The 12,364-nt window shown below is 36.6% G+C and overlaps 2 protein-coding genes across 2 annotated transcripts; both read left to right on the top strand.

The window, feature by feature from the left end:
- The first annotated feature begins 1,077 nt into the window (after window positions 1-1,077).
- On the top strand, window positions 1,078-4,104 carry LOC137745212 (adenosine kinase 2-like). Its single transcript, XM_068485128.1, has 12 exons — window positions 1,078-1,327; window positions 1,533-1,586; window positions 1,953-1,999; window positions 2,109-2,140; window positions 2,226-2,327; window positions 2,554-2,621; window positions 2,768-2,844; window positions 2,938-3,035; window positions 3,130-3,200; window positions 3,287-3,353; window positions 3,455-3,638; window positions 3,771-4,104. The coding sequence occupies exons 1-12, from the start codon at window positions 1,245-1,247 to the stop codon at window positions 3,911-3,913; spliced, it is 1,026 nt and encodes a 341-aa protein (XP_068341229.1). The 5' UTR covers window positions 1,078-1,244; the 3' UTR covers window positions 3,914-4,104.
- Window positions 4,105-9,712: 5,608 nt separating this feature from the next.
- Window positions 9,713-11,479, top strand: LOC137745288 (uncharacterized). Its single transcript, XM_068485220.1, has one exon. It carries the CDS (start codon window positions 9,793-9,795, stop codon window positions 11,176-11,178), a length of 1,386 nt encoding a protein of 461 aa, XP_068341321.1. The 5' UTR covers window positions 9,713-9,792; the 3' UTR covers window positions 11,179-11,479.
- The last annotated feature ends 885 nt before the right edge of the window (window positions 11,480-12,364 follow it).

Raw genomic sequence — 12,364 nt, forward strand, 5'->3', positions numbered from 1 at the left:
AACCATCTTAGAGTTGAAGGTTATACTGATGCAGATTGGGTAGGTTCGGTGGATGATATGCACTTAATATCAGGTTACTTTACATTCATTGGAGGTTTGGTTACATGAAGGAGTAAGAAACAAAATGTGGTTGTCCGTTTCAGTGCAGAAGTTGAATACAGAGGTATTGACTTTGGGGATTTGTGAAATTTTGTGGTTTAAACTTTTGTTAAGCGATTTGGGTATAAAGCATGATCATCCCATGAAACTATTTTGTGATAGTAAAATTGCATGTGGCATTGCACATAGTCTTGTACAACATGATCGAACAACACATGTTGAAGTTGATCAATTCTTCATTAAAGAAAAATTGGAAGGAAAAATAATTGTGGTACTGGCAATAAGAACGGAAGATCAATTAGCAGATATTTTCACAAAGACTGTTTGAAGTCATAAGTTTTCAAGTTTTATTACACAAGTTGGACATGTGCAACATATATTCACCAACTTGAGGGGGAGTGTTTACTTTTGTATATTCCTATAATCTCGGAATTCTTAGTTTAGCATGATTTCATGTAAATTAGTTCTTTCCTTATTGATATGATTGTACCATCTTATAAGTTCCTCCTTGAGAGATGAATAGTGACAGTACAATTCCAAAAAACATTCTCTTCTAATTATGTCTCATACTTTTCTTGGTCATAGAGAGCGGTGACTCAAATTTGAGTTATATTCAACATTAAAAAGAGAAATACTACTATACTAAGTATTATTTGGTAGCACCTAAACTTGAAAAAAAAAGAATAAAAACATAATTGGGGATGTTTCATAAGTTTTTTGTTTTTTTTAACAAACAATATTATATATACTAAGGAGGTGGGCTTAGCCTTATAATGTGCTAGCAATAATATGGTTCAAATTCGCCTTTAACGAGAATCAAACTTAATGCCTCTTCTTTACAAACGAAAAAGAATAATATTAGATCGTAGTACTAAGTGACGAAGATATTTCATAAGATTAAAACACCATTGACTACAGAGAGCGGGATTAACCTTTTTCGCTTTCCCAAATGAGCCCACTGGGTTTGGTAAAATTGCGAGAGAACCCACTTACCTACTTCACCGCAGCACCGAAGCCACAGCCACTCGTAGCTATAAACATACACATTTGGTTCTATCCCGATACCAACCTCCATAGATCTGATCTGATTTCTCCATCTTTGTAATTGCTACTGTTTCTTAAGCTCCAGCTCTCTCTCTCTGTCAATGGCGTCCGAGGGAATTCTGTTGGGGATGGGCAACCCACTGCTAGACATCTCCGCCGTCGTCGACGAGGAGTTCTTGCAGAAGTACGTCGCATTCTCTCAAACCCCTTTTGCTCTTTTTTTCTTTCTTTTGCGCAAAACTCTGATGCATGAAGCTTTATGTTGACCGCCAGATGTTTGATCTATTGCCTAAGCAATATTTGGGCTTTCTAGCTCAAGTGTACTGTAAGCTACAAGAACGCATAATTTGGTGTGGTGGGATTGATTTTGTTTGCTTTTTGTGTCACAGATATGACCTCAAGCCCAACAATGCGATTCTTGCAGAGGACAAGCACCTGCCCATGTAAGTGATTTAGTTTTCACCTTTCGAATTTGTACTTTTCTTGCATAAATACGAGTCTGTAGAGGTCTTGTGGGTAATTGTTTTTTTTTTTACTTAATCTCCAGTTCAAAGTGAGGGATATTGGATATTGGATTGTGCTTTTGGTTAAACTGCACCGACACTTTAAAATGTGTTAAAGTTTAATGCCTAATTTATCTGAGTAACAACCATAAAAGGATTATGTTCATACACGGTGTTGTCAAATAGATGTAGTTCCATTAATGAAGATAAGTCCTCCACGCTTCTGTCTGACCGCGAAACAATTGTTTGTGGCTAAACATAGTTTTTACTGGATGAAATCTTGACCAACATTAATGTTTGTCTCAGGTACGACGAAATGTCTTCCAAGTACAACGTGGAGTACATTGCTGGAGGTAGAACGCTGATTGTATATTGTCTGGTTTTCAAATAAATATTGTTGTAGATGTGCTAAATTTGTGATTACTATGACAATAAGTTGAGTTTAACTTTTGAATTATGCAGGTGCTACTCAGAATTCCATTCGAGTTGCTCAGGTGCTTGATGAATTTCTCATTTGATCATTTTTATCCTTAATCAATTGGTATCACCATTGAGCGTATATCTCTCTACCTTTTGCAGTGGATGCTTCAAATACCTGGTGCAACAAGTTATATGGGTTCCATTGGAAAGGACAAGTATGGTGAAGAGATGAAGAAGAACTCAAAACTTGCTGGTGTTAATGTAAGTTTCTTCTTGTATCGCTCTTGCTTTATTCGTTATATAATATATTATTATGTAGGCACACAAAGATAGGAATTTTTGTCAGCCATAACAAAAATGACGGATTTTATATTTTATATGTTCTTTTAAGTTGTGGATTGAAAAAGTAAAGTAGTGTTTTTCCTTCTAAATTGCATTTCCACCTTTACTGCCCAATATCGCTACACCAGTTGCTTTTCTTAATCAGGTTCACTATTATGAGGATGAGACTGCCCCAACGGGAACTTGTGCTGTCTGTGTTGTTGGTGGTGAAAGGTCAGTTTATATCAAGCATTTTTTGAAATTTCAAATTTTGCCTTCCAATTTGCCAGTCATCCGTTAACTGTTGATATAATTTGAAATATACACTCATAATTCTCAACCTATTGGACTGACAACAATTCTACGGTGTGTATATGTAGGTCCCTTATTGCCAATTTGTCAGCTGCTAACTGCTACAAATTTGAGCATTTAAAGAAACCCGAAAATTGGGCACTGGGTACTCTTTCAAGCTGTGTTTAGGCTTGTACTTCATTTATGTAGTAAATTGCTTCATTCTTATGACTTGATTCACTGATTCTTGTTTGGACAGTTGAGAAGGCCAAGTACATCTACATTGCTGGTTTTTTTCTAACTGTATCCCCGGACTCCATCCAGCTTGTTGCTGAACATGCTGCTGCAAATAACAAGGTATTTAAAATGTTATTTCTTCGAATTGTCGTCTTATTTGCTGCTTTCAACAGCGTTTGCTAGACAGAGTCTTGAGAATTCCCTTTAACTGCAGGTTTTCTCAATGAACCTTTCTGCTCCATTTATCTGTGAGTTTTTCAAGGATGCTCAGGAGAAAGCTTTGCCGTAAGTTTTTCATTTTGTTTTGGGCATAATAATCAAGTAATAAGTACATACTTATGTAGGGCATGCCTTTCCTTATTGAAATGTAGGTATGTGGACTATGTTTTTGGAAATGAGACGGAAGCAAGAACCTTCTCGAAAGTTCGTGGCTGGGAGGTAACAAAGCCTATTACCACATGAGGATTACTGTTATTTTATGTTTTGGAAATGGTTTACATTCATATGTTGTTATTTATTTTGACTGATTGAATTCACAGACTGATGATGTCGAGCAAATAGCTCTAAAGATCTCCCAATGGCCCAAAGCATCAGGGACACACAAGAGGATTACTGTTATTACTCAGGGCGCAGATCCTGTAGTTGTTGCTGAGGATGGCAAAGTGAAAAATTTCCCAGTGGACAAGTTGCCCAAAGAGAAATTGGTCGATACCAATGGAGCAGGTATGTCTTCTGTGACAATTTGTAGCGGGTATGATAAAATTAATACATTTGAAAACATCTAGTAACACACCAACAAATGGAAACGGTCCATTGCGAGTTACTTACTAATCTATTGTATTATTTTTGATCTAGGGGATGCATTTGTTGGAGGTTTTCTATCTCAGTTGGTTCAAGAGAAAGCCATCGAAGACTGCGTGAAAGCTGGCAACTATGCTGCAAATGTTGTTATCCAGAGGTCTGGCTGCACCTACCCAGAGAAGCCTGATTTCAATTAAGTCATTCATTCCCCTTGTTCTCTACTAAGTATTATTTAAATTTTGATTGCTGAGGAAGTCTATTGATTGCCAAGGTTCAATCGTTGTATTTGCTTATTTGGAATCGGATTTTGATCCCGCACCCCCTTTGAACAAGGGGGGTTAAAACTTAAAAGTTTATACATGTCAAATAGTGTTAGTAGAAAATTAAATGTAGTTTTGCAGTTCTGCTTGATGTCTGTCCAGTAGCAGGTTTGAACATCTGATGTTGGTCATAGATGGTTCAACCAGATGGTTCAAATAGTTCGAATTGGAAGTCGTCCAACCAAAGACATACTTTCTAAGGGAACTTTGATTGTTTGAACGGTGCTGTGTGGCGGCGGCCGCGGGGGGGGGGGGGGGGGGGGGGGGGGGGGGGGGGGGGGGGGGGGGGGCGGGGGTGGGGTGGTTCTCGTCGACCTCTATGGTTTGCAAAATCTTTGAAGGTGAAGAAATGTAACCCGCATGATATGATTGCGGACGGTCGGTCTTCTTTTCTAAATTCTTTAAACCATGAAGTCTTTATTGTCATGTCATGTGATTTATAAAATGTGGTTTAAAAAGATGGTTTCCCAAACATTTTTCTTTCAATATCTTGTTGGCTCATTTGTGTGCGCGAATTTGAGTGTATTTGGGACTCGTGTTTGTGAGAACTTGAGCACTTTTTTGTTTTCTTCTTTGTAAATCATATAAAAGGGCAGGGAAACGGTTGTCCTATAAAAAGGCTCCCACACTCTTTCTAGGAGAGCCTCTCATTCCAACCTTTAGCCACTTCACTCTCTCAAAGACAAGAAGTCTCCACGTACAATTTAACCTACATTAAATAGTGGAATATGAAACTACACCAACGTGGATGTAGCCCAAACTCAAGGTGAATCACTATACATTCTTGTGTATTTGTTTGATTTACAGTTTGCCAAAGTCGACTCAATTTTGTGCATCAACATTAAATATATCCATCACATTATCACTTTTGCATAACAAGTGGGATCAGAGGTTTGAGTTCCACTTTGGTTGTGTGCTGTGAAATCATTGATTATATCAGTGACATAAGACATTGGAAAATTCAACGGAAAAAATGACTTGAGAAAGTTTGCGAACCAGATAAATTGGTCTACAGCTTTGGTAATAGGTTTGGACTAATGGTAAATTGGCATACTTGACTTATAAAACCACACACCAATTTGTTATTGCATTGGCAGTGGCAATTCAAGATAAAATTCAAGAACGAGCTTGATATGAAATTAAAGGTATGATCACATTCGCATGTCATTGCATTTAAAAGGGCATATTCAATTGGAGTCCCTATTTAAGGACTGTCACCATCAACTTTGAGGACTCATTTAGAGATTTTATGGGAATATTCGGGTCCCTAAAGGAATACTCTAAAAGAATATTGTCTACAATAGAAGGTCCTTCTGGTATAATCTCTAAATGTAGAGACAAATATAAATAAATAAAAAATATTGTTCATTTTCTTGGAGTATTGTGGCCGTTGATAAAAACCAAAAGGCTATCTTTACAGTTGGAAGAGAAAACCAAAGAAAAAAACCAAAAAGAGAGACTGTTGTGCAATATTCCCAAAAAGAGAAATTCCAAAAAGAGAAGGCATTCCCATGTGGGTAGAGTTGTTTCCCACTCAAAACGATTTGAATTGTTTTATTTTTATTCACCGATACGTTCACACCAAGGGGTGATCAAGATGTATCACCCAAGCAGAAATTAACAATGAATAAAATGCTTAAACTTCTGGTAAACCATGAAAATTTGTGTGCTCAAAACTCTTCAAAGTAGCATGAAATAGCCTACAAAATTTGGGAATTGTGCTTATAATAGCAAGCAAATAATAGAATGACTGTCTTGTTGACATAAATAGGTCATTGATTACAGTCCACAATATGATGTTGAATAAGCTCACAAATACACTTATAAATTGTTGAGAATAAATAAAGGGATTCAAGGTCAATTTAGATGGTATAAGAACCAATTTTTTGCGTGAGCAATCCTTGCAAGGATGTGCACAATGCACTGTGCTGAGAACTCAAAATATGTTTGTACAAACTTGTAATAATTCGACACATCGTTGAGGATCATGAATGACCATGATAGTCAGGTCATCATTTGATCAATGAACTTCTGGTTTATGACAAAATAAGCGTACATTACTTCTATGATTGTGTGATACAACTCAGAGAAAGTAAGAGCTTCTCATTGGGTTAATGAATTTATAACAATGACAAGAAATGAAATAGACAAAATTGCAATCAACATAATATAAGTGCCGAAACAAAATAAAATAAAATAAAAGAACAAGCTATTGGGAGATAACTCAACCAATAACTTCTTGCTAAGTCTAAAAAAATGTAGGACATAAAACTCAACCACTAATAATGAAATTAGATGATTTTAAATTTATAGCAAGAATAAGTAGAATCTCGAAGTGGGTCATATTCACTGAGTACAAAATTAATCATCTCAACTATTTGTCATTTGTCTTTAATTGAGACTTGATAAAATTACACCAATTTTTTTGGTGTGCAGCATAATCGTGCTTGATGCCTAATCGCAATAGCATTAGTACAACCACCAAATAATTTTGTTTGGTTTGGTTTCGTTATGCAATTAAAACTTTAGGAACATTAGGCCCTCAATTCTTTAAATCGAAAAACGCTAGATTACGATTTAATCGAACAAATTTTCATTTAGGATATACAATTTCATTCCTAGAAAAGGAAAAATTAATTTTCTAATTAATGTTGGAGAAAAAAAATTCAAGGTGAAATTTAGGGAATTCTAGAGGAACAAATGTTTAGTCTAAACTTGTTGAAAAAAAATGTAGGGAATCCTAATTCCTCCAAAATGTATGTACCAAAATGTATAATACTAAACACATTATTGCTAGCCATTGTGAGGCTTAACCCACTTTTCCACCTCCTTAGTGTAGAATTTCCTACACTAAAATGTATGTATCGAAATGTATTTTTAACGTATTGTACCAAAATGTCTGTATCGACATATAAATCGAAATACATTAAATGAATTCATGTACATAAATGAAGAATAAAATTTGTATCGGATATATTATATAAAAAAATTAGTGTAGCTAAATGTCTACAACAAAATATAGTATAACAAATAAAATGAAAATTAAGGATCACTCCCTGGGCGATGTGGGATGTCACACATACCCCTATGGCTTTAGGACTATTAATAGAATCCAACTCTTACAACTCCAACAAAATTAATATGTGTCATAAGCTCAACTTATCCTTGATTATTTCTGTAGAATTAGTTTTGAAATTATATGTAGAATCAATTTGTGTTGTTTATTACTAGAATTAGTTCAACCCGTCCTCGATCATTTTTGCAGAATCAGCTCAGCCCGTCCTCGATCATTTTTGCAGAATCAGTTCAATCTTTCTTTGACCATTTTTGCAGAATCAGTTCAACCCGTCTTTGACAATTTTTGCAGAATCAGTTTGACTCGTCTTCAAGTATTTTAGCATAGTTCAACCTGTCTTTGACCATTTTTGCATAGTTCAACCCGTCTTCAACCATTTTTTCAGAATCCATTCAACTTGTCCTTGATCATTTGTGTATAATCAGTTATATCCGTCCTCGATCATTTATACAGAATCAATTCAACCCGTCTTCAATCATTTATGAAAAGTCAATTCAATCTGTCTTCGACCATTTTTGCAGAATCAGTTCAATTCGTCATCGACCTTTTTTGCAGAATCAGTTCAACCCGTCTTTGACCATTTTTGCAAAATCCATTTCACCCCGTCCTCAATCATTTTTGTTGAATTAATTCAACCTGTCTTTGACTGTTTTTTTTGTAGAATGAGTTCAATTCGTCCTCGATTAGATTTGCAGAATTAGTTCAACCCCGTCTTCGACCATTTTTGCAGAATCAGTTCAACTTATTTTTGACCATTTTTTACAGAATCAATTCAACCCGTTTTCGATAGACTTGTCATTCGTGTCATGTTTCTCGTGTTCGTGTCATTTTTGTGTCATACCCAATAGCTCATGTAATACCCGTTAAAGTAAACGGGTAATATGACCCGATCCAAATTCAACACGTTAATATTATCAGGTAATATGGCCCGACCTATTACCCGTTAAGAACAATATATTTTAAATCAATAAAAATGAAAATGAAAAACATAATTTGACCCCAAAAATGTAAAACATAATACTAAATTAGTATATACATACTAAATTTCGAAGTTGACCCATTCATGAAAGTTGTAAAGCTTTTCATTACAAGTGATTACATTTTTCACACTTCTACAATAATTATTATTAATTTTATTAATTTTGTACTCAAATAAGAAACACTATTCATGAGATTTGAAGGGTTTTAAAAATCTAAACGACCATGTAACCATTGTCTAAGCGTTGAGGATGCAATTGTAAACGTTTATTATGCTTTCACATTTTTCAGACTTATACATTAATGATTATGAATTTTGTTTATTTTGAACTCCCTTAAAAATACTATTCATGAGAGTTTGTATGGTTTTAAAAATTCAAACGATCATATAACCATCATCAAAGCGTAGAGGATGCAACTACGAGCGTTTGCATATTTTTTTTCATATTTTTTGCACACTCAAATTAATTATTATAATTTTTTTTAATGTGTTTGGTTTTTTTTAAATTACTTGATATTTTTATTTTTAATGTGTTTTATGATTTTTAATCTCAATCTTTGCTTATAATATACTATAAAAATAAATAAATAAATTTTAATTTTTAAAATCTATATAGAATAATAATTAATAAACAATATATACATATTCATTATATCTATTGTAGTTTATAGTAAGTTTTTTTTTTAGTAGTTTGAAAAATTAAAATCATCAAAATAACTTTTTTCTTATTGTGTCGAAACATGTTATCCACGTGTCACTCTCGTGTAAACCTGTTAAGAATCCGTTATTAACGGGTTATTATCGTGTGACCCGATAATGACCCGATTAGTTATCGTGTTGGCCGGAAACCCGTTATTTTCGTGTCGTGTTAACGGGTTGTGTAAGAAAATGTCAGGTCTAATTTTCGACCATTTTTTGCAGAATAAGTTTGTATCAATTTTCGATAAATTTTTTTGTTAACAGAGGTTGAAATAAAACCCTTAGAGGGACTACAGTTGTGAAATTGTCTGCAATCTAGGCATGGTATTGTGAAGGCTACCATGAGTTTGAACTTAGACGACGTCGGAGTTGTTTTTTGAGTTTTCATTACAGTTTTTTTAGCATCAGCTACTTGAACAAAATTAACATAACTGAAAACTTCAAATATTTATTTATTTATTTATTTTTCTCTCTTCCTCACTCACGCCCTGCCCGATGAATCCAAAAGCTCGGCCTTTCAATCTTCTTCCCAAAATTGTAGTCGATTTTCTAGCTGACCTGGGAACCATGGCTGCCATGTTTCAGAAACTTAATGGAAATTCTCTCCATTAAGTCCAAAGATTTAAATCTGTAACTAGAAAGAAAAGCACAAAATTCTATGTTTCTCTCTCCCAATTCCCAAATGGCAATACAACTCCATCAAAAGTTTACCAACTAAACCCAATAATCGTCGTCCAAAAAGTTAGGAAATATTGTTACAACAAAAAATCTTTTACAGTCAATTTTAATTTTTACATCAATAGATTTTAATTCCAAGGATTAAAATAAAATTTTCCATTTTGTAGCGCGTATAACGCCATCTACATCAGGACGCGTTTGCATCAGTGTTGTAAAACACACCAATCGCCCCGCTCTCTTTTTGCTCACCGAGTCACCGCCGCGACAACGAACAACAAAAACAAAAAATAAAAACGCCGAGAAATACTGGAAACAAAACCCGCGATGAGCGATCAGCATCCACGGTTGAACCACCTCCGCAGCACCTCCCAGCTCCTCCGACAAGCCACGACGTCGTTCGCCGGCAACCTCTTCACCTTCGTCTTCCTCTCCCTCCTCATCTTCTCCTTCCGTACGGTCGTCGAAAATGGGACCCACCTCCTCACAACCTTCGTCGACCGCGACCCTTCTCTCAAATCCCTCCTCTCCCGCCTCGACCTCGCTGGAGCCGGAAATCCCAACCACCGGTCTCCCCGATCTCAGGCCGAGCCCCCTTCTCCGATAACTCTCCGCCGCCGACACCGCCCAGTTCTCCACCTCACCCGGGTCGGAACCTTAGACGAGGATTTCTTCTCCGGTGATGACGACGACGCCCGATCCCTTTTCGGCTCCAATCGGATCGCCCCCATCCTCATTTTCTCCTCCTCCTCTCACTCCACCTCCAAATTAGGGTTTAATGGAACTTACGGGACTAGGGTTTCTGAGATCATGCGCTCCAGCCTCACGTTCAAGGCCGAGAAATTCACCTTATCCGATGATAGTGCTAGAGACAGAGATAGCGACGGAGATAGCAATGACCGAGAAGAGAAAGGGGGCGATGACGAAATGGACGATCGGGCTGTCGATTTGCAATTCTTCATCAAGGGATTGGAGCTAGGTCGCCAGGACGTGGCGACGTTGTTCTTCGTTGTGAGTTTCTTATCTGCAGCTTACGGTTGGGTAATTCTAGGGTTTCTTGTAACGTATTCATGGGTTCTTGGCATTGTTTTTACCACAGTTGTGAATGATCTGATCGGGCGGTTTACTTCGTTTATTGGTCTGGTTTGGGATGGGTCCAGATTGGGCATCAAGAGGCTCTCTGGGTTCATTCTCATGAGGTGGGCGGTGAGAGATGCTCTCACTCAGCTTCTGGGATTGTGGTATTTCGGCGAAATTGAGGACCAGTACTCTTTTTTCAAGCTATTTATCAGGTTAAAGTTGATGCCTTTTTCGGTTATGCCTCCCTGGATTCGAGGTTATGAGAAGGAGATTACTGGGTTTTTGTTTATGTGGTACTTGCTGGATACATTGGTGGCATTCGTATTTTCTGTCGATGCATGGGTTGCCATAGTGGATTCAAGGAAGAGTGGGAAAGAGATTGTCAAGGAAGGCTGTCATTTAATGTTGTCAATGTTGAGCCAAGCTATCCAAATTAAGTGTTTAGAATCTGTATTGTGTGGGGAATCTGTAAGATGGGCTTTAACTCGAATCTGTGGAAGATCGTTTGCCAAGCTCTTTCAGTCGACTGTGGAAGTTTACTTTATGGTTGCTTGGCTCATATTTTACTTTGCAGTGAGCACGAGGAGTAGAGATGCTAGTTCTCAGGGGGAGAGGATTGGAGCCCTAGATTGAGGGCCTTAGATGATACTTAGCAGTAATTGGCTGGCAGTTTTTCTTGCAGACTTTGATTGTAACACTACATTACTGGTAATCTTTCAGTGCTCTTTGTTCCTGCTTTGGATTCCCTGATATTCCGCACTGCCATTGTTTGGTGTAGTTTGCCAGACAGATGTTGTTGTATGTACTTTACCTCAAGGCAGTATACAATCTGTGTGTTGCCTTGCACAAGAATACTTCATGTGTAAATGACGTTGCAATCATTGTTTTAATTCTCTGCATTGTATGTTGATAATGAAAGAAATCAGAGTCGTCATTGTGAGAGTGACTTAGATTGTTGTAGATTGATCTTTCTTTCGCTTTATTATGGAAGAAATTCTTTTTAAAGATACCATTTTTTTCATTTTTGTTATACACATTGCACAGGATATCTGAATGCGCCTTAATTTACTTTTATGGACCACCATATATGGATGTATTAATGTTTCTCTTGCTGTAATACAAATGTGATGAGAAAAGTAGATGACCTTTGGGAGTGTATATCTTTGGGTATTCTTGAGGTATGCTGTGCAGGTAGATGAGTCTAGGGTTAGTTTGCTACAACAATCATATGAAATGCGTATAAGTTATCGAGGACCTTTTTCAGCGGTAGACTCTGAATACTATGTACTTTTGATATGGTTTATACTGATTGAATAGGGTTTGTGTCGGACGTGCCAATTGTTGGTTTAATGTATTTTTACTCTGAGAAGTATTTAAGCAGTGAAAATTTTGATAAGATGCAAGGATTCATTTCTGGTCTTGTTAAAGATGGAGAATTCATGCTGGAATAAACTTGACCAGCCACAATTGGAGATCACCATGTATATGTAGATATTAGAGTTCCCCTGCTTTCCTTGCGACTTTCTTAGGGATGGTGGATGCTGTGGAAAATGACATTCTGAAAGCTTTGTGTGTAGAGTCATTGATAATATTGCCATATATATATATATATATATATATATATATATATATATATGTATATATATAGGATTAGGACCCCTGACTTTGGTGTTAGATCCTTTAGATCACTGCAGGCTTATTTTTCCTATCTTGAATGTGCTCGTTTGTTATTTCAAGCTGCATATGTCAAGGCTATGCGAATTCGGCATGCAGTTTAAGTCGCTCAAAAACAGCAATGAGTTGAGTTAAACAGTTGAGA

This window comes from Pyrus communis, chromosome 9 (assembly GCF_963583255.1).
Source record: "Pyrus communis chromosome 9, drPyrComm1.1, whole genome shotgun sequence".
NCBI classification, from domain to species: Eukaryota; Viridiplantae; Streptophyta; class Magnoliopsida; order Rosales; family Rosaceae; genus Pyrus; species Pyrus communis.